Source organism: Saccostrea echinata, unplaced genomic scaffold (assembly GCF_033153115.1).
Source record: "Saccostrea echinata isolate AGI-Se365-2 ecotype Australia unplaced genomic scaffold, CSIRO_AGI_Sech_v1 ptg000024l, whole genome shotgun sequence".
NCBI classification, from domain to species: domain Eukaryota; kingdom Metazoa; phylum Mollusca; class Bivalvia; order Ostreida; family Ostreidae; genus Saccostrea; species Saccostrea echinata.
The window spans coordinates 981,128-1,001,465 of NW_026889773.1; the positions used below are offsets into that span (position 1 = coordinate 981,128).

Below are 20,338 nucleotides of genomic sequence, written 5' to 3' on the forward strand. Positions count from 1 at the left end.
TCTTTTTGGAGTTTTTTTTAGTTTTTTTAGTTTTTTTTTTTTTTTTTTTTTGCTAGTTTATATCTTTCATGAGTTTTGATATTCATACGTAAATCTTGAAAATGTACAGATAATACCAATAATCTCTTGTCCTTCTCAATTTAAGATTGCAGTAGGCTTTTAAAAATTCATAATTTTATGAAGAACCTGTGTTAATGTTCCTGTTTTGTCTGAGAAGATGTATTCGATCTGACCCAGCTCTTCATTGAGTGTGGTCGTCCGAGCTTTGGCTGGTGTGTTGGTCTTTTCATAATACATTCTGTTGTCCCAGTTAATCAAGAAACTGTTGGCCAGTCTGATCATTTCCACACTGCAAAACAAGGAAAGATGAGCTTTAAGGGATCTGTTCAACTCCAAGATGAATTTGATTGATTCTAAATAAGAACATGGCAACACTGTTCATCAAAGTCATAACTGATTGATGATATACAAACTTATGTATCTTACATAGTCTACTAGTACTTCTGTAGCAAGTTCTACTGAAATCAGACCAAATTTGTAGGAAGAGCGTTTTGAAAGTATTTCACAGAAATTTCTATTTTTAGTAACTATGGCAATACTGTTCATCAAAATCAAACTCCAATATTCAGAATTATGTATTTAGTTAGTAAAGTCTACTTGTGTATCAAGTCTCACTAAAATCAGACCTAAACTATTGGAGGAGTAATGTTTTGAAAAATTGTTTACAGACAGACAGACAGGTCGACAGATGTACAGATGACAGACAGCTTACTAATGCACAAGCTCTTCTACCAGTAGAGCTAAAATTTTATACACACATAGTATTAAGGTACATGTATTTCATTTGCAATCGCTACCAGACACAACTGTTTACCTGACATAGAGAGATATAGGAACCACAGTGTTGAAGATGATAATGTAGGAGAAGAAGACCAGTAGAGAGATGGTGGTAGCTCCCTCTGTCACATTCCCTGGTTTATCTGCTGAGCCAGGGACAAAGGACTCCCAGGGAAGATAAACTGTGAACTTGGTTCCTACCAGGGTTTCCCAAATACCGCATGATACGGTCATCGTCAGGCACATGACAAGAAGCAAAATGAAAATCTAAACAGAAAAAATATTGGAAATTAGAAATTTTATTAAAATAATACACTTTTTTAGGGTAACGTGAAATTGTTATCCTGCCAAAACCATTTCATATGTTACCCTAAATAAACATGTAATATTTCTTTGTTATAATGAATGTATTTAGAATGCATTTAAAAGAAAATTGTTGCTATTTAATGTTACCCGGAGGGCATGGTTTACGCAGGCAGTAGAGTAACAGTATTTTTTAAAACCAATCATATTTGACAATTTAACATGAAAGTATAATAATAGTAAATATAACATTTTCTAAAATAAACATGTATGTCCTCTTGTCCAAGCACTTCCTTTTTAGTCACCAGACTCAATTTATTAAAAGGAACAAATTAAGAAGGTCCTGAGGAAGACTAGTACCTTGCACTAATCGTGTTACCTTCTATTAATAAAGAACATGTATTATTATAATTAGGTATGAGCATGACCAACAGGACATAATTAAGCAACATAAATTGCATTTTTTTCTTAGAAGGTTAACTGCTCATTACAATCATGCAAACAATTCACCTGCCTAATGTCCAAGGATAATGAACATTTTTATATAAATATATACTGAAATTTTTTAATGTCCATTAGGGGAAAAAAGAAAATGATTTTCAAGAAATAAATGTTATTTAATATACCTGTTTGAGAAAGAAATATATCTGTGCAGGAAATTACATGAAGATCTATTCCAAAAAAATAAACTTTGTGCAAAATAAGGAAATATTTATGTGTAGTAAAAATCAAGGAAAAGAAGAATGTAATAAAAAACTGATGTTTGACTACACTCATCAATTTAATAAGAGGCCTATGGGCCACAATGCTCATCTGAGTCACTTTGGATATACTAGGCTCCTATTGTGGCTTCATCCACCCCTGTGAACCAAGATTTGAACAAACTTGAATCTGCAATACATGAGGATGCTTGCATATTGAAATGACTTATTTCATGACTCTGCTGTTCGTAAGAAGATTTTAAAAAGATTTTTTCCTATATGTTCTTATTTAAAACCTTCATGTCCTATTGTAGCCCCACCCTACCCCCATGAGCCATGATTTGAACAAATGTGAATCTGCACTACACCCGAATGCTTGCACAAAATCATGACCCAGCTGATTTTGAGAAGATGATTTGTTAAGATTTTTCCCCTTGTATTCCATTGTTAAAACTTTGAAATAGTACTGTGACTTGAACCCTATGAAACTTTGTACTGTGACTCAAACCCTACCCACAGGGGCCAAAATTTTAACATTCTTGAAACTGCGTTACCTGAGGATGCTTGCATATTAATATGAGTAATCATGGCCCTGCAGTTATCAAGGAGATGTTTGTTTTTTTTTCTGATGAATTCCCATTTTAAATTTTGAACCTGTATTGTGGCCACCATAAGCCCAGGGGTCATGATTTGATCAAACTAAATCTGCACAACCTGATAATACATGTACTTGTATTAATATTACTAAGCATGGCCCATCTTTTGAGAACATTATTTGAAGATTTTTTTCACATTATGACATACATATTTACAACTAGATATCATTGAGATGGTGGCCATCTCAAAGGGCCCCGCTTTCAGCAACAAACATGAAAATGTAAGGTAGTTGAAAGGGTTTATTTTGAAGAGGAACATTTGTGTACTATTAAGGGATGTGTTGTTTGAGTCTAAAGGGCTTCTATGTCATCCTTGTTATAATAAAAAATGGCACAAAAATCACGAGTGCTCCATCCCCTCTATCAAAAATACGGCACAAAAATCACGAATGTTGCATATCCTCTATGAAAATTGATGCATATCCTCTATCAAAATATGGAAGGAAGATCACAAATGTTCCATACCCTAAGTCAATTGGTAAAGTTTGAGGCTGACTGGACTTAAGGGAAAGAAATTATGCACCGAACAAAGATTTTAAACAGAGAGGCTATTTTTGACCTTGACCCTTGACCTAGAAACTTCATTCAAGGTCACTGCACATCCATTGACCAGTGGCACTCTGTAAGTGAAGTATGAGCCACATTCGACCAAGGGGAGAGAGGATATGCTCTGAACAAGGATTTTTTATATAATTCTGCAATGACCTTAACCTAAGACCTAGAAACATGGTTCAAGGTCACTGCACACCCTTTACCCAAAGGCACTCTATGGGTGAAGTATGAGCCAGATTGGGCCAAGGAGAGAGAAAATATGCTCCGGACAAGAATTTAAACAGAGAGACTATTTTTGACCTTGACCTAGAAACTTTGTTCAAGGTCACTGCACATCCATTGACCAGTGGCACTCTGTGAGTGAAGTATGAGCCACATTGGACCAACAGGAGAGAAGATATGCTCCGGACAAGGATTTTTCATATAATTCTGCTATGATCTTAACCTTGGACCTGGAAATATGGTTCAAGGTCACTGCACACCCTTTACCCAAGGACACTCTGTGGGTGAAGTATGAGCCAGATTGGGCCAAGGAGAGAGAAGATATGCTCCAGACAAGAGATCTCGGACAGACAGACGGACGGACGGACTGATCACTATAGGGCGCCCACAGAGCGGGGCCCTAATTATTTTTTTCCCTATGGTACCTCAATTTCAGGATCAGGATTTGAACAGTTTAGAATTTACACTATGTCAGAAAGCTATCACTTAAGTTACAACTTTTCTGATCCAGTGTTTGCACCACAAAATTAAAAGTAATGTCTAAAACTTTCATTACCCTATAACCTACCAGTAGCATTTGAAATGATCTTGTTTCAGGGTCATGTCTTACTCTAGGTCAATAAGTGTGAAGTACTTGGTATGCTGGCCCTGCACTGATTATGAGATGATTTCTTACAGGAAAGTTTTAAAGAATCTGACTTACCCCAATGATGATAAGATTCATGAGTCGGTCTATATGTGTTCTTTTGAAGACTGTTCTGCCACTATTCATCATGAGTTTGGTATCCTTCCCTGCAAATATAACCAGTCCAAAGCACCACTGGGTATTCCTCAGAACACAGCCTCTCAACAAAATTTTCTCATTATCCAAAGAGTACTTTTGCCCTCGCCAAGTCATGGTGCCTTCAAATTTACTCAAGTTGTTGTTCGGAGCCTCACATTTTATTTCGGCTGAAAAATAGTTTTTATATGCAGTATACAGTTAAACATTGAGTTTTCAGCAGAGACACTGTATAAAAGGTCACTGCTTCTTTATTTTTATTGAGAGAATAATGCACGTATTCACCTAACAGTACACATATATTAACATGTGCATATCAAATAGCCCCCCCCCCCCCAAAAAAAAAGCTTATAAGCATGCTCTCAGTTTTGAAAATAAATGTCATTTAAACTTCAAACCATAACTATATTTAATAAATACACTGTATTTGGTGTCTCTATTTATTTCAAAGACAGTACTTATAAACTGGTCTTCAAAATGTGAAAGATGAAAAGATGTGAAGAAATTATGTCCAGTTTGTTTTGTAATGTACATATTTACAAAGGAGTATTAAATTAAAATTTTTTTTTGCAAAAACGAAAACCACATAACCAAACAATTTTAACAACATGAAAGTTGAAGTAATGCTGAATCAATTATTTTTTTAAGACAGGCATTTTTAAAGTTTGAACTTCAGCAGCAGTTTTAAATTTTAACAGCATTTTTTGTGTGTTTGAAAAAGCTGCAATGTTTTAAGTCAACATCCTAATTTTATCTCTGAAGTCCTGTATGGCATATATTTTGACATCATTTGAAAAAGTCTATTTCCTAGAAAGATGGTTTTCATATGAATACTTCTTTTTTCAAAATCTTATGCACTAGTATTTGTGATTTTGGATATTTTCTGTTTGTGTTAATTATTTCAAAACATTCATAGAACTATTTTTTGGAGAAAAAACCCTGATAACCTGCTTTTTGAAGATGTAATCAAAACTTCAATGGAAAAAATATAACTAAGTTTTTTTTTATATTTTTTATATCACAATTATATTGCCGGAAAATGTGCTATAAAATACAGTTATAATTTTGTAAAAATTTTATTATTGTGCAAAAATATAGAGATCAAAAGTCAGGACATGTATGTTGATGAAACATCCTGTATATATATAAATACATGTAGACAGTCAGTATCATTTTGCTCTGTTGCTGAACTAAGCACACAAAAAAGCAACTATAAATAATTTTCAAAAATAGAAAACTTTTGAGAAAACTTTGTTTTTCTTAAAAAGATTATATAATAGTGTCAAAAGTGTATGATTACTTTGAGAGTAAAAGTAGACTTCACAAAATTTCTTCTATATAAAGCACAAATCTTATAGCAGTGATGCAATGTACTTGACCTTTGGTCTTGATGTATAACTTGATCTCTGCCAAATATGAAGACTCTACTTAAATTTGTGACAGACCAAAGACAGTATCCTCCTAGATCTTATAATCAGGAAACAAGATTCAAGGAATTTGCAAGAAAGGCTTTCAAATCTAAATTTAATATTCATTTTGTGTTGAATTTTTGGAAGTGCTGCATTTATCAAATAAGGAAAGCTTATCAGGAAATAGATCATTTTCACAAAACACTGAACAGGAATTACATGTATACATAGATACATGTATCACATCACATAATCCTTATATATCAGCAGCAAATAATTTTCAATAAAAGGTAAGTTTTAATTGTTAATTTTTCGTCCTTGCCATATAAAGATGATTTTCAGCATCTTCTATACTTATTATTTAGCTCGAGTGTGATATTGTAGCATCTAAATATATTCTTTAAAAAAAAAAATAAGCAAACTTTAATTTCCTGATTTTCATAGAAATGGTTATCTGATAATTTGCAGTTTCACTTTAACAAGAATTCAGCTTTCCAATCAAAACTCAATTACAGGTCCACTGTTAGAATGGACCCTCACATTGCAGCCCAGGATGTGACTCGTTGTGAAGTTTGTGAGACTGCTGTAGTGCAGGTGTACTGCCAATCTTGTGAAGCCAGTTTGTGCAAGGCCTGTATTGGGAATCATGTGTCATTAAACTCCAGAATTGAACATCAAATATTAGGTCTCGATTTGCACAAGTCCTCCTTGATACTCACAAAATGCATTGACCATTCCAGCCAATATTGTCACTTTTTCTGCAAGGAATGTGATCTTCCTGTTTGTTCTAATTGCATTTCTTCTGAAAAGCACTGCAGACATTTGTTCTTGCAAATGTCTCAAGTTTTTGGATCCAGACAGAAAGCAATAGAAAAAGATACAGAAGCCTTACAAGATGTTATTTTCCCAAAATATGAAAATTTAGTGAGTAATATTGAGAGTGAATTGGAAAATCTTGAAAGTGAATACAAAAAAATCACTACAATGATATCTGAGCATAGAGATGAAGTGCACAGAATGGTTGACCTCACTGTAAGCCGACTCCAAGCTAAGATTGATGAAATCCGTAAAGATCAGGTCTATGCCTTGAGAAAACAATTATCACTGATAAAGAATAAAATTGTAGCCATTGGGGAAGCAATAGATGAAAACAATGGGACATTGTGTTCAAATGAAGTTATCAGAACACTGGATTGTCAAACTAAATTTCTAAATTTTAGAAAACTTCCCCCAAAATTGCAAGTGAAAAGTCCTGTTTTTACTGCTGGTTCAATCAAGGAGGAAGAAATAGTCCAAATTTTTGGATCTCTGGAAGTTTTTCCCATTACAACACAGAGGGAGGGTGACACTCTAAATCTTCCTGGGTATTTATCATCAACTCAGCTTCTTGATGAACCAGAGCTTGTAGCCAGTTTCTCTTCTGGTTTTCAGAAACTTTGCAATGTTGCCTGCATGAATTCAGGGCACATTTGGAGCAGTGGTAAAGTAAGCACAATTAAACAGTTTGACCAGAATGGATCCTGCTTGAAAAATATCATGACCACCTCTGGAATGTGGCCTGCTGATATAGCAAGCAAGCAGTCCGGGGAGCTTTTGTACTCTGATTCTGTAGCAAAAACAATAAATGTGGTGAAAAGGGGACCAGTGAAAAAAATGGTGAAATTCAAATCCTGGAAGCCTGGAAACATATGTGTCTGCCTCTCTGGTGATCTTCTGGTAACTATGTGTAATGATGAAGAAACACAGGTGAAAGTAGTTCGGTACTATGAGTCCTATGAGATCCAAACCATTCAGTTTGATGAAGAGGGTAAACCATTCTATTCAGGGAATTCAAAAATAAAATACATAAGTGAAAACAAGAACTTAGATATCTGTGTGGCTGACAGTGAAGCTAGTGCAGTTGTTGTAGTCAACAAAGCTGGGAGCCTCCAATTTAGATACACTGGTCATCCCTGTGCTACGAAAGAAAACCCATTTAAACCTTATGGAATCACAACAGACAGTCAGAGCCAGATTCTTACATCAGACAGTGATAATCACTGCATTCATATCATAGACCAGACAGGGCTATTCCTCAGTTACATAGACAACTGTAACTTGAAGAATCCACATGGATTAAGTGTGGATGACAAACATCATCTGTGTGTGGCCGAGTACAACAGTGGAAAGATCAAACTCATCAAGTACATGTATGTCCCCTAAATCTATGTTTTTACTACAGAACATTGACAATAATGCCCTCTATTATAAAATTTTGCCTACATTCTATATAAGCAAGCTTTCCATTTTCCCCCATTTATATACAGTGAAACAAGCTGTAAAAGGTGATGTACAGTAACTGATCTACTTCAAGGAGAGTTCTGTTGATAGATTAAATTACCATCAAATCTAGAAAGCTGTGATATGTCATCTCCAAGTTCTGCAGTCTCCGGAATAGCCTGTCTCACCTTCAAATTAGTCTCCCTGTAATTACAGTGAAAAAGGAGTAAACTTACATACAGAAATGACACTCCAAATGGAATAAACATACATAAAGGTATACATATCAAATAAAAATCTTACATCATATAACAGTGATCAAAATATATCTAAGACAACATGCATATGATGTTTTTCAGTTTAAATGTACAAGTTAATTTAGTAGCAGTAATACATTAGAGATGATTTCTGCAGTAACCTACCCATCAAGTTCTGCTGTCTCTATGTAACACAAACTGTGAGGTTCACTTGTAGACAGAAGCAAGAGATCAGCCTAAAAATACCACCACAAAAAATTAACTGAAGAGAGAGACAACCCAGTTCATGTAGCATATTAAATCCATATTTTAATTAATTTCATGATATTGGAGTTGGTATAAGAAATGATTTTATGCTATGACTTTTGTAACAATTAAAGGACTGACTCCTCTCCCAGTCCATTACTGCATACTGTAGGTCATTTAATTTTCGCAACACCTTATTTTTGTGAGATTGCTAGGTAATTGGAATTTATAAGCAAGCAAGACAAAATTTTCATGACTTCTGGTAAAAAAAGTATGCGAGAATGAAATTTTCATGAGCAAACTGCTTTACATAATTATGTGCAGATAAAGTTCTCTTGAATAAAAAGAGATTTATTAAGCACAGTATGTGCTAGTTAAAAATCTAAATAATTCCACCCCCCCCCCCCCCCACCCACCCACCAATGGATTTTCTGAATTCATGCAGAAGTATTACCTAACAATGACAAACATCCCATTTAGTAGAATTAAATTAAGCAATGAATTGTAAATTTTTTACATTCATCATGTCATAACAAGGACAGCTGAGCTGACAAATTGAGTAACAAACTTTATTGAATTCTAAAAAAAATATCTGCAAAGCTCTCCATATTTTGACATGATGATGAGTCTAAATTGTACTATTCAATACTTACATTTATTCAATACTTATATTTACATTTATCAATTTCATGGTAAATTGATAAAATATCACTTCTTCGACTAAATTATGGTTGTTTAAAGCAATATGAGCTGCATTTTTGAGGATTTTATTTTACTGTCAAAATGTGCTGTTATAATAAACCTGTATGTAACCTCTTTATGATCAATTATACTTAAAGTATTTGTTTCAGAAGAAAGATTTCTGTACAATGGTATATCTAAGTATTATAAAAGTTTACAAAGTAACGTTCTTTTAACTGTCATTGAAAAAGTTCTTTACAATATTGCAACAAAAATTTCCAATGTCCAAGTTGCAGCTCATATTGCTTTAAATAATACACATCATACTTGACATAGCTAAATTGATTGAGCAACCATTACTATTCAGTGACTCAGTTTGAATTTTGATTTTTCGCATATGTTTGTATTCAACATGTGACGTCACAATAAAATTAATACTTTAACCTTTTGATCTTCCCATCTGTGTTATAAAATTATAAATGCCAAAGCTTTCAACACAATTTAATATAAAGTAAAATATGCACTGAATAAATATTGTGCATTAAAAACTTGATTATGCTATCATTTACTTTTCATATCTAGGGATTAAATTGACTTAAGTTTGAAGACCTTTATTTATGCACATATTTATCAGTCAATAGGTACTTGCACACAATATTTATCAATACTTTTTAATTAGTTATGGTAGAAAGGATTATAAACTTTACTGTAAAATACTTTCTGCTTCAAAGCAAGGTTAAAAACAAGCTGTATATTTGAGGAAAGAACAGAGAAGATTGAAAACAGGGAAATCTCCTCTTAGCTATATATCTATAAATAATCCCTTGTCTAAATTGGTATGAGAAATGAATATTTTAAGATCTGAATTTATTTTGAGCAAATATTCACACCAAGGCACAATTTCTATCAAAGCGACAATTTAAAACAGAAATTCATTCAATAATGGCACCATCCATTTAAATCCTAATTTTACACTCACTAAGCAGCTAAATCTATAAAATGTCTAAACATGGATCACAATTAGTGTCTGAGACCTTCATTTATGATATAAAATATCAATACATCCTTTAACATTGCTAACTGGGGCTCTAACTACACAGAAAAATGTACTTCACAGGTTCAATGGATCAGTCTGGTGTATTTTTTGTTTTTTGTTTTTCAAATCATGGGTTTTTGGCTGATTTTTGATTTCCAATATCCGATTTAAACCTTGATGTGTACTGTGTAGCAGATTTCTGACATCTGATTTAAACCTGGGTGCCCTACTCACCTGCATAATGTTCCATGGACAACATTATAAAAATGTTTGTGGATTCAAAGAGCAATGGTTTCAATCAAACTTGACCAGTTACATACATGAAAAATGTGACATCACCCCATATTAACTAACATGCATCTATTTCGTTAATACTATTTGGGTCATGAAAGCAGATAATAACAGTTCAAGAAATTCAATCTTCACCAAACTTAGCAACCCATCATATATAAGTTAATAATTACATATCCAAATATTTTTCCTTAAGATTCTTTGCAAATTAGAAAAAGTTCATGTTCTCATGAACTACTGTGGGATGAGTAAGAATATTTCAATTGTGATGTGATTGAAGTAAAAAAAAAAATTAGTGCAAACTTTTTTTTCAAAAATATGTGGCAAGTCATCAGAAAAATAATGTAAATATAAGATATGAATTTAATTTTTGAGAATTCATGAGGTACATGAACTACAACGCTTCATGCCTGCATTTTTATCCTGAAGTGCTAACACGCTTCATAATATATGCAGGCGTGAAGCGTCGTAGTTCATGCCCTCAAGAATTTTCAAAAATTAAATTCATCTCTTAATTAAGGATGTTATAACTGAAAACCAATTCCTCTTCGTTTTGGCCCTCTCCCACTGTATTACTGCATAAGTGCATTCAAGGACATCATGTGTGTTTTAGAGTTTTCACTTACAGCAACAAATTGATTGGTCTCCATTTTGATGATGTCACCAACAACAACTTTATGCCATCGTTCTTCCATCAGTTTGCCATCCCGTAAAACCCAGGATTTTCTGTTGTTTACCAGAGCATCATTTCTGTGTCTTTGCTATTGTTATAAAAATATATATTAAAAAAAACACTTTATTTTACATCATCTCCTTTGTAATAGTAAGCATGTTTTTCTACATAACAAATCTGGGAGAAAATCAATGTTTAAATAGTTGCTATGAAACAGAATCAAATTTTCAGTGTTATTCTCATGGCTTAACATGTCATCCAAGAGGATTACATCACAATTTATCTTTCAGCATCTTTATTTGCCTTATTTGCACAAAAAAAATAAATTCTATCATCTCTACTTTGTTTCAATAATGTTGCTAGGCAACATGATCTCTCATCCAATTTTAGAAAACCTGAGTACATGCATTTCCAATTCTGTCTAACACAGAATTTTTTCACCCCCCCCCCACCCCCCCCCAAATCAATGATACAATGTTACCCAAAATTTCCTTCCAAAAAAAATATAGTTTAAGAAAATAAAAATATATATTTTACCAAAAAAACCCCCCCCACATATTATATATAGAAGCTTTTCATAAAATCCACAGTTTCATATCTACTGTGAATCAATATTACCCCTAATCTTGTGAAATCAAATGTTTCCCTGATTTCCTGTACATTTTTCACCCAATTATCTTATTTTAAAGAAAATAATACACCTGTAGGACAACTGATTTTCCTTCCTAAAAATTGATACATGGCAATTCAAGTTCATAGTTCAGAGTTACCCCCTTACTGCTCTCAAGTGTGCATGCAAAGATAAAGTATGCATACAAATATATTGCTAAGAAAATAGTGAATAATTGTACTGAATGTGCAAGCATAATTATAGTATTTGTTATATGCATAAGAATCACTTATCAAAATTCAATTAGATTAAGTATTGCATATTACTATCATTAACCAGTCAATTACATGAAGGAAGTAACAAAATTATCATACTGATTATAAATTTAGGAGAAATAAATATATAAATAATACAACTACCCAATATATCTATTTGAGTTGATGAAACACAGCTCTACCAACATTCACAAATAATGTTGATTAATTTTAGGTAAGAGAAGAAAGAAAAGGCATAAACAGACAGCAATGCAATTTTATCAAATGTTAGACTACTACAAAAATCTTACCACCAAAGTTATTCAAATAAAGGTAGGAAAATTAACCTGTTGATATGGAAAACTCATGCTTTTTGGTATATTTGTCAGAGTGTAAGGGACAAACTGCAATGCATGTACCAGTGTTTTAAGTTAGTAAGAAAAAGAAAACGATTTATCAGGAGAAAAAAATGTTAAAATGTAGGTCTTAATGTGACTAGGGGTAAAAGAAATGATTATTACATACTTGTTTTCATCAAGCAGCTTGCTAAAATATTAGTTTTCTTTTCAAAATAAAAAGGCCATGTTTTATCTGGTATGTTGACATAATTTCTATCTGAAAACTTTTGGCTATACTTAACCAACAGTTAATAAACTAACTCAGTGAATCTGTGTTTCCTGCTTTAATAAGGACAAAATAAATCAATAGAAATCGGTTTTAAATTTTAGTTGTAGATGAGTATTGAAGTAAATACAGAAGCCATTTTATACCATATATGAATTTGTGACCTAAACTTTTCACCTTTTGGCCTCTAAATTGTTTCTTAAGTAAGGGAGAGTCAACCGTCTTTACTTTTCACTGCAAACCTCAAAAAGAACTAAAGTTAGCACTGGAAACCAATTAATACATGTGTAAAATATCTGATCCTGACCTTGACCTCATAGTAAATAGGGGTGTTCGAGTGAATATAAGGAAGTTGATATAAAATTTCATCACAAAAACTAAAAACACTTTCAGAGATATCATCAGGAAATTATTTCATACTTTTATTTCAATAACGATATCTTTTTAAGTTTTTGAGAGTCATCATCTTCCGTTTTAGTGCAAAAGCTTAAAGACAACTTAAGTTAACAATTACATTGTATTTAATACACACGATCCAAAAGTAATTATGTTTAATCTTTAATAATCAAAACTTATCAAAAAAAAATTTTTATATATAATTACCTGTATCTATTTTGTCTTTTTCCTCATTAAGATATGTGCAATACTTTCTAAAACATTAAACAAGAGGCCCATATGGGCAACATCGTTCACCTGAGCACTTTGGCTAGGAAAAAGCAGAAATCGGTTCAGTTTTGAAACTTTAAATACACAAGTGGTCCCAACCTATTTACTATTAATGGGGGGAGGCATAATTTGAACAAACTCAAATTTACAATAACTGAGGATACTTCAATATTTCTTTGACTATTAATGGCTTTAAAAGATTTAAAGAAAATATTCCTGTATAAGTATTATCTTCTATTGCCCCCCCCCCCCCCCTTTTCGGGGTTATTGATTGATTTGAACAATCTGGAACCTACATTATCTGAAGATGCTTCTGTATTAATATGACTAATCATGGCTTTGCTGTTCTTAAGAATAGGATTTTTAATGATCTTTCCTATATATTCTGATGTAAAAATCTGATCCCCCATTGCAACCTCTCCCTACCTCCAGGGATCCAGATTTGAACAATCTTGAATCTGCACTACCTGGCAATAATTCAGTATTAATATGACCAATCATGGCTTTGCTGTTCTTGAAAAAAAAAAAATTATAAAGATTTTCCTGTGTATTCCTTGTTTAAACTTTGTTCGTCCATTATGGCCCCTCCCTACCTCCAGGGATCCAGATTTGAACAAACTTATCTGCACTACCTGATGATGCTTCAATATTAATATGACCAATCAATGCTTTGCTGTTCTTGAGAAAAAGATTTTAAAAGATTTTCCTAGTATGTATTCCTAGTTAAAACTTTGATTGTCCATTGTTGCCCCAACCTAACCCCAGGGGTGATGACTTTAAAAATTTGAATTTACACTACCTGAGAATGCTCCCATATAAATATGACCAATCATAGCTTTGCTGTTCTTAAGAAGAAGATTTTTAAAGATTTTTCCTATGTATTATTATGTGTAACTGATCATCCATTGTGGTCTCACAATAACCCCCCCGAGGTCATGATTTGAACAGATTTGAATCTACACTACCTGAGAATGCTTCCATATAAATATGACTAATCATGGCTTTGCTGTTCTTGAGAAAAAGATTTTTAAAGATTTTCCTACATATTACTTTATAAAACTTTGATTGCCCATTGCCTTCGGCTCAGGTGAGCTAACAAATAAACCATTATGTCTCATCTATCGCCACACGGCAAGACTATACCAACATCATTATGATGTTTCTCTTTGGCACTCATTTTCAGTTCATCCAGAAATCTTTTAAATTTTTCAGCTACCGGTATATATATTTCACTTCATGAATTTTAAGGTCTTCCGACACGTTCCTCAAATATCTGTTTTCTATCTCTAAGTAATATACAACAAATTAATCATAATTATCATTATCTTGGGATTTCTACAGTGTTTTCAAAATGTATCAAAATTAAATACTCGAAAAATTGCGATATTGGCAATGGTAATGATTTCCATTAGTATACCTGGTAATATGCGAAATACCATCCTCTTGTCTCTTGCAAAAATGTCTGGTAAGGCCAAACAAAAAAATATGTGTGGTTCCGGTTACACTTCCAAAAAAATTAGGGTAGGTAGGTAGGGATTTTTTTTTTTTTTTTTTTTTTTTTTTTTTTTTTTTTAACAAAATGATTTTCTTAATTTTTCTAAATAATACCTATCACTGCTTTGCAAATGGCATTTAGATGTGATGTTATAATATACTAGTCAATATTGGTAGGGGACACCTACATGCTAGCTTGCTTTGGACTTAATACTATTAAACACTTGCACTATGTTTTGCAAGGAGGCCGTCATTGCTGAAACTAAAACTTAAACCAGAGCCATTGATGGAAATCGGGGAAAATTCCGGAAAAAATATGAAAATTGCCCAAAAAAAGTTTAGGGTCGGGGGTATAAAATAGGGAAGGTCGGATAACTGGAACGACACATATTTTTTTATTTGGCCTAATGTACCTCAATTTTTTTGTGTGAAAACTTGTTAAAGTAGCAGTACTTCATTGACAAATTCTTGGGAAAAATTATATATTATTGAGGAATATGTCGTCTGACCTTAAGGCAAAAATCAAAATAGACTGGGGTATTAGTATCTACATAGTATTAGTATCAAAAGTTTGTTGATAATATTCGATTATTTCAGATTTTATAGCAGTTGTGATATTACTTTTGGATCAACCCTTGTATTATTAATCTTTTACCTTAGGAGTAATGATATAAAATGTGATATCACTTTTGGATCAACCCTTGTATTATTAATCTTTTACCTTAGGAGTAATGATATAAAATGTGATATCACTTTTGGATCAACCCTTGTATTATTAATCTTTTACCTTAGGAGTAATGATATAAAATGTGATATCACTTTTGGATCAACCCTTGTATTATTAATCTTTTACCTTAGGAGTAATGATATAAAATGTGATATCACTTTTGGATCAACCCTTGTATTATTAATCTTTTACCTTAGGAGTAATGATACAAAATGTGATATTACTTTTGAATCAACCCTCGTATTATTAATCTTTTACCTTAGGAGTAATGATATAAAATGTGATATCACTTTTTGATCAACCCTCGTATTATTAATCTTTTACCTTATGAGTAATGATATAAAATGTTGTATCACTTTTGGATCAACCCTTGTATTATTAATCTTTTACCTTAGGAGTAATGATATAAAATGTGATATCACTTTTGGATCAACCCTTGTATTATTAATCTTTTACCTTAGGAGTAATGATATAAAATGTGATATCACTTTTGGATCAACCCTTGTATTATTAATCTTTTACCTTAGGAGTAATGATATAAAATGTGATATCACTTTTGGATCAACCCTTGTATTATTAATCTTACCTTAGGAGTAATGATATAAAATGTGATATCACTTTTGGACCAACCCTTGTATTATTAATCTTTTACCTTAGGAGTAATGATATAAAATGTGATATTACTTTTGGATCAACCCTCGTATTATTAATCTTTTACCTTAGGAGTAATGATATAAAATGTGATATCACTTTTGGATCAACCCTTGTATTATTAATCTTTTACCTTAGGAGTAATGATATAAAATGTGATATCACTTTTGGATCAACCCTTGTATTATTAATCTTTTACCTTAGGAGTAATGATATAAAATGTGATATTACTTTTGGATCAACCCTTGTATTATTAATCTTTTACCTTAGGAGTAATGATATAAAATGTGATATCACTTTTGGATCAACCCTTGTATTATTAATCTTTTACCTTAGGAGTAATGATATAAAATGTGATATCACTTTTGGATCAACCCTTGTATTATTAATCTTTTACCTTAGGAGTAATGATATAAAATGTGATATCACTTTTGGATCAACCCTCGTATTATTAATCTTTTACCTTAGGAGTAATGATATAAAATGTGATAATACTTTTGGATCAACCCTTGTATTATTAATCTTTTACCTTAGGAGTAATGATATAAAATGTGATATCACTTTTGGATCAACCCTTGTATTATTAATCTTTTACCTTAGGAGTAATGATATAAAATGTGATATCACTTTTGGATCAACCCTTGTATTATTAATCTTTTACCTTAGCCTTTTGACCTAAAAATCAATAGGGATCTAATTTAAGTCATTAGGAGTAATGATATAAAATTTCATTTCAATGGGACTTTCAGATACCACCTCAGGAAACTAAAGTGATATAGACAGAATGAGGGATGGACAGACCCAAATTAATATTCCCTGCTTTTAAGGAAAGCCAGGCACAAAAAAGTGACAATATTCCATCCCCCAAAAATGGACCCATTAAACTAGTGGCAAATACTACAATCCCCTGGAAAATAAGAAACCAAAATAAAAAAAAAACATAAAACCATTGTCAAAAATCTCAATGCTTTAGAATTCAGAAAATCTTCAAAACTGATAAAGTCATTAAAGGTCCTTCAGTGACCCAGTGACCAGATATCTTTTGTCAATGAGTTATTGCAAGCATTTAGGTTAAAAGTGTTGACAGACATCAATATCTTATCTCTTCTTCTTGACCTTAGATATAAACAGTCTGTGCAGTGAATATAAAACCATATGGTTTAAGGGGATCTTATTATCATTAGCAAAAATTTGTTGACAGAATTTTTCATTGTCATGACCTTTAACCTTGTTCTTTCTCTGCTTAATATTCTCTATAAGAAGTCATTAGGATTTAAAAAAAAAACACTTGAGTGCTACTGCATCACTTGAAAATTTTGACAGATACATAAAAAAAATCTTGACCTTTTTCATTTATGATCCCCAATTCTCGAGTCTTCTGTAAACTATTCTCTACCTGTGTCGCATTTATGAAGTTATTTAGTTCTCAGTTTCACATGAAAGTTGGATAGATGGCAAAACAGCAAACAAGTTTATTACTATATAGGGCACTAGCATATTGATACAGAGTCCTATCTTAATCTAGCAGCATAAAGTAAACAAATTATCTATATAATCAACCCAGCATTAAAACCAGAAGCAAAAACCCCATTCCCTTCTACTTGACATTTGCAATTTTTTTTGGCTTAAAAAACCTGAAGGCTCTGATAGGACTGTTGCTCTTTGACTAAAAAATTTGGGGAAATGGTAGACTATGCACATGGATTTTGATTTTCAATTTGAGAAGTTGCTCTGACATCTCCTATAAATGTGAGTGAGGATTATTTTGAAATAATACATAATTTTGGATGTGTTCCTAGCAACAGCTTGCTCATTATTTCAGGAAATTGACAATGAATATAATTTATCTACAAATATTTACATTTGTTCCAAGTTTGATTTAATTATGACTAAAGGAGAAATACTATTTTAAAAATTTTCTTAAGAAGTTGGATGCACATACAGCAAGGATAAGGTTACTTAAAAAAAAAAAAAAAATTAAACTTAACCAATGAATGCATAAATTTTCCTGTCTTCAAACATCAAAAGTAAAACCACTTAAAAATTCAATGAAATACTTTCAAAAAATAAAAAGTCAATGAATGTACAGAAAAGAAAATTATTTTACCAAGAAATATTTTAGAAATTTAAATCAGTTTCACATAAAATAATGAAAATCTAAATGTAAAATATTGTCTGTACTTATTCTCTTTTGATAAAAATAAATAAATAGAAATAAGTAACAAGAAATAAAGTAGAAACTGGAAATTGTCTAAAACTTAAAATCAAATCAGCAGGATTTGAAGAAAAATGGAAACTCACAAAATCATCAATGGCATCTTTGACAGCTGACACGCCTAATACTACCACCAAAGGGATCACAGTGGTGAGCGGTGTCAGGGATGATATTGCTGGAATTAGCTAAAGGGAAGCAAGTTTAATAATCTATAATTAGTTATTGTGAAAGCAATATTGTTTTCCCCATCCAAAACTTTCTCCAAATTGGTTTTTTTGGGTCTGGTTGAAGCTTGGATTGTCTGCATCTGAAAGGTTTTGCTGAAAAATAATATAGCAAAGGAAAGCTGGGTTTTAAAATGTGTGAGAGTGTGAATTTTAGAAGAGAAAGAACATAGGACCAAGCCAAGGTTATTTTGCATACTACCATAAAAGTTCATACAAACTAAAACAGAACTATATGAACATGCAGAAAGAATAAATGTGGATACTGTTTTCTTCACAAATTGTACAGTTATTAAGTTGAGACTTCTACTTTGCAGCTCTCTGTATCATAACTAAAGTTTCATAGTTTATATATGACTAATCAAATGATATCAGATAGATACCAAGCATTTTACAAAAATAAATCATCTTCATTTCCTTCTACATGGACTGCAAAAATTTTGATTAATTTGTGAACTTAGCATGGTTGATAATAATTTAAGATAAAGAAATTGGTCATCTAAAATTTTGTTATGATGATTTAATTCTGAATGCAACCACACCTTTTGAAAATCAACAACACTTTTTGACAGTATTAAGCCTTGATGATGTTGAAATCTTTTTTTCTTTGCAGAACAAGCTGAATCTTGTAATAAGTGTACAATTTGGTCCAATAATTATATATGTAAGAGGGTTTAAAAAGCAGTTGAGGTATAAACTACTTGTTTACTAAACAAGCACCCAGGCAAAAAAGTCACACAATACCAAGGTTAAAGGTCATTCACTATGGTGTGCAAACTTACAACATCATCAACAAGGTCTTTAATGGCAGAAATCCCTAATACAAAGGCCAGGGGCAGCAAAGTGGTATACCAGGGCAAAGAACTAATTGCCGGTATCACCTGTAATGAGATTTGTCATGTGTTAGTGCAGATATCTACATGCTCCAAAATAAAGGAAAATGACAAAAAGCCAAGGGTTAAGGACTTCAATCCGTAATGATGGTTGTGAAATAGCAGCTTCTCTGAAAGAAACTGGCAAAAAAGGAGTCTGTTGATTATATAAATACTGAAAAAAAAAATTTATATCAAGACAGATCCAAAATAAATTCAAGATAGATATGTGTTTATACAGTGCATTAACTGCAGAAAACATGTCAAATTCATATCATGACATATCATTCTAATACAAAGAAAAACCATGACATATCATTCTGTTAAAAAGAAAATCCAAGGGATATCATTCTGATAAAAAAGAAAATCCATGACATATCATTCTGATAGAAAAAAAAAACTTTGTCAATCAAAATTCAAAAAAAAAGAAGAAATTTTGTAATTAAAGTACATATATATTATGGTAGATATCTAACTACAAGAGGCCCAAGGGCCACATCGCTCACCTGAGTAACTTTGGCCATGCTGTTCATTACCAGACTTCCCCCCTTGTAATACCTATTGTGGCCCCGCCCTACCCCCGGGGTCATGATTTTAACAATTTAGAATCTACACTACCCCAGGATGCTTCCACATAAGTTTCAGTTTTTCTGGTCCAGTGGTTCTTGAGAAGATTTTTAAAGATTTTTCCTATATATTTCAATGTTTCCCTATTGTTGCCCCGCCCTACCCCCGGGGTCATGATTTGAACAATTTAGAATCTACACTATCCCAGGATGCTTCCACATAAGTTTCAGCTTTTTTGGCTCAGTGGTTCTTGAGAAGAAGATTTTTAAAGATTCTTCCTATATATTTCAATGTAAAACTTGTATTCCCTATTGTGGCCCCGCCCTATCCCCGGGGGTCACGATTTGAACAATTTAGAATCTACACTATCCCAGGATGCTTCCACATAAGTTTCAGCTTTTCTGGCTCAGTGGTTCTTGAGAAGAAGATTTTTAAAGATTTTTCCTATATATTTCAATGTAAAAATTGGATTCCCTATTGTGTCCCCGCCCTACCCCCGGGGTCATGATTTGAACAATTTAGAATCTACA

At 32.5% G+C, this 20,338-nt stretch overlaps 1 protein-coding gene across 2 annotated transcripts in view; it reads right to left on the minus strand.

Moving 5' to 3' along the window:
• Positions 1-20,338, minus strand: part of LOC133191685 (phospholipid-transporting ATPase ID-like) — a 43,090-nt gene that overhangs the window by 8,728 nt on the left and 14,024 nt on the right. Inside the window, exons 5-11 of one of the 2 annotated variants that reach the window (XM_061327419.1) lie at positions 18,232-18,330; positions 10,858-10,992; positions 8,143-8,213; positions 7,842-7,924; positions 3,975-4,222; positions 875-1,104; positions 187-349 (exon numbers count right to left, since the gene is read on the minus strand). In XM_061327419.1, coding sequence (XP_061183403.1) covers positions 187-349; positions 875-1,104; positions 3,975-4,222; positions 7,842-7,924; positions 8,143-8,213; positions 10,858-10,992; positions 18,232-18,330 — 1,029 coding nt within the window. Of the gene's footprint in view, positions 1-186; positions 350-874; positions 1,105-3,974; positions 4,223-7,841; positions 7,925-8,142; positions 8,214-10,857; positions 10,993-18,231; positions 18,331-19,151; positions 19,251-20,338 lie in introns of both variants that reach the window. The other variant, XM_061327420.1, reaches the window with a different exon arrangement.